General features: G+C 42.0%; 1 protein-coding gene across 1 annotated transcript in view; it reads left to right on the top strand.

Annotated features, from left to right (window-relative positions):
* ska2 (spindle and kinetochore associated complex subunit 2) overlaps positions 1–2,131 on the top strand; it is a 22,243-nt gene that overhangs the window by 1,414 nt on the left and 18,698 nt on the right. The window contains exon 2 of the mRNA XM_014020345.1: positions 1,796–1,888. Coding sequence (XP_013875799.1) covers positions 1,796–1,888 — 93 coding nt within the window. The remainder of the gene's footprint in view (positions 1–1,795; positions 1,889–2,131) is intronic.

The following is a 2,131-nucleotide window of genomic DNA, read 5'->3' as shown; positions in this document are numbered from 1 at the left end:
GAGCAGTAATATTTGGGGTCACAAGTTTTTGCCATGAATATTTTTTGGGTCACAAGATAAAAAGTTTGGGAACCACTGACCTAGTGGATAAGTGACACATTTGAACAAAATGTGTGACAGCTTTCACTATCAGCTTTTAACATTAATGTTGATCAATAACATTTAAAGACCTGAGTTAGTGCTTGTAAATTTAGCCTATAAATTTAGCAAGTGCTAATCCACTAATAAGTTATAAAATTAGACAAAGCCCTAAAGCAGTAATCAGGAAATTAGTTCCCCTAATAGTGCTTTAAGGGAACTGTGCCCACCACTGCTCATTAGTAATAAATCCCCCCACTCTGAAACATGCAAGAAGGGGATTTCTGAATCTGGAAATTTCTGATAAACTTTAATCCAAATCAGTGAGGATGCCAAATCCTAACCCTGTTTGATGRCCTTCCTAAAGGTTAAAATGGTAAATGGGCTGTATTTATATACAGTAGTGTCTTTATATCCAACATACAAAGTGTTTTACACTACAATCTGTGTCTTCATTTGTCAATTCACCCACATTCATTCAGCTCGACTAGATCTCTCTACAAAGTTAGTACATGTAAATTCAATTCAGTTTATTTATATAGCGCCAAGTCACAACACACGTCGTCTCAGGCCACTGTGTACAAAAAACAACCTAAAGAAGCCAGCAGATTGTGCTGAATCACTTCTTCACAGTCTTCTATCCAGAGCAGCACATTGGTGACAGTAGAGAGGAAAAACTCTCTTTTAACAGGAAGAAACCTCCAGCAGAACCAGAACCAGGACAGGCGGCCATCTGCCTCGACAGGCTGGGTTTGAGAGGACAGGAAAGAGACACAAATACTGGACTGGTCCAGGTGTATTTTCCTCTGGAAGACAGACGAATAAAACACGTTATTGATAGAAGTAATAATAACAAACACATAGAGAGAGACTAAAGACAGCAGCAGAGTGAAGACGTGTGGACAGTTTGACCTTCAGCAGTCTAAAGGGCTCGACACACGGGAGGCGACGTCGCTCGCTCTCCATTCATTTCCTATGGAGCCTGTGCGGTGAGGCGACAATCGCTTGCCCTCCTCCAGCTAAGCGACTGGCGAAAATAGTGCATGTGATATTTCACGCTCGTACATGTAGACATGTACTTGCGAGCTTGCGATGCGACATATGAAAGTTGAAAAATGTTCAGCTTTTGTCGCTGTCGCTTAGCGTACAACCAATCCGCGAGGGTTTCATTGACTGACCAATGAGAGGAGAGTATGCTACACACTGCAGTTAGCTAACACTTTCACCAAGTGATTACTAAAAAAGMCAGCTTTGTGGGAATTTATTGGCACCAGGGTGAAGTTTATGGTAAGTTTTTCCTCATAAAACTGTATCTTGATGTGTGTTTGTTTTTCAGTATCATTAGCATCGCAAGATTTGTTTAGTTTGCACGTCTGTAATGCACACCCACCTTCAGAGTCAAGAACCAATCAAATTTTGTGAAGACAAGCGACCTGAGAGCGCGATTCGCAACGCTGCTATCGCGTCCCGTGTGTCGGGTTTCACCCTGGGTGCGATGACAGCCGCTAATCGCTGTAGTTTGCCGCTGCTTGTGTGTCGAGCCCTTGAGCCTAACAAATCCTCTGATTAACCTGTTTGTGTTCTTTTTCTTTCCAAAAAGCCTTTCTGGTTTAAATATAGAAATCTAATTAGAGATCAAGCTAGTCCTGTTGAAGTTTCCTGGTTATCATCAGGTTAAATGGCCGTCCTGGTGAAGAGTTCCACTTTGTGTTTGCAGTTCCTGAAGTCCGAGGCTGACCTGGAGTACATGGAGAGGCGACTGAAACTGGACTTCATCAACAACACTGCAGCTGAAGGATGTTCTGCTGAGGTACAAACCTGTCTGACCAGAACACCTTGCTGTTTTGGCAGATGTCTGGTTACCGATGGCTGCTTGTTGGCTGTAAACAGAAATCAATTAGAAGAAACAAAACTATCAAAGCTCAACAAAGAGGCCTGTTTTATACACGATCAGCTTCCTTAAAGGAGACCAATTATGGGTCCTAGAAATTTTTATGGCATGTCTGTGGGCTATCCAGACCATGTTCATTCAATTTAATGCACAAAATAATTC

The sequence above is a fragment of the Austrofundulus limnaeus genome, unplaced genomic scaffold (assembly GCF_001266775.1).
Source record: "Austrofundulus limnaeus strain Quisiro unplaced genomic scaffold, Austrofundulus_limnaeus-1.0 Scaffold249, whole genome shotgun sequence".
Classification (NCBI taxonomy): Eukaryota; Metazoa; Chordata; class Actinopteri; order Cyprinodontiformes; family Rivulidae; genus Austrofundulus; species Austrofundulus limnaeus.
Note: the sequence above shows the minus strand (reverse complement) of the source record. Positions and strands in the feature narration are given on the sequence as shown.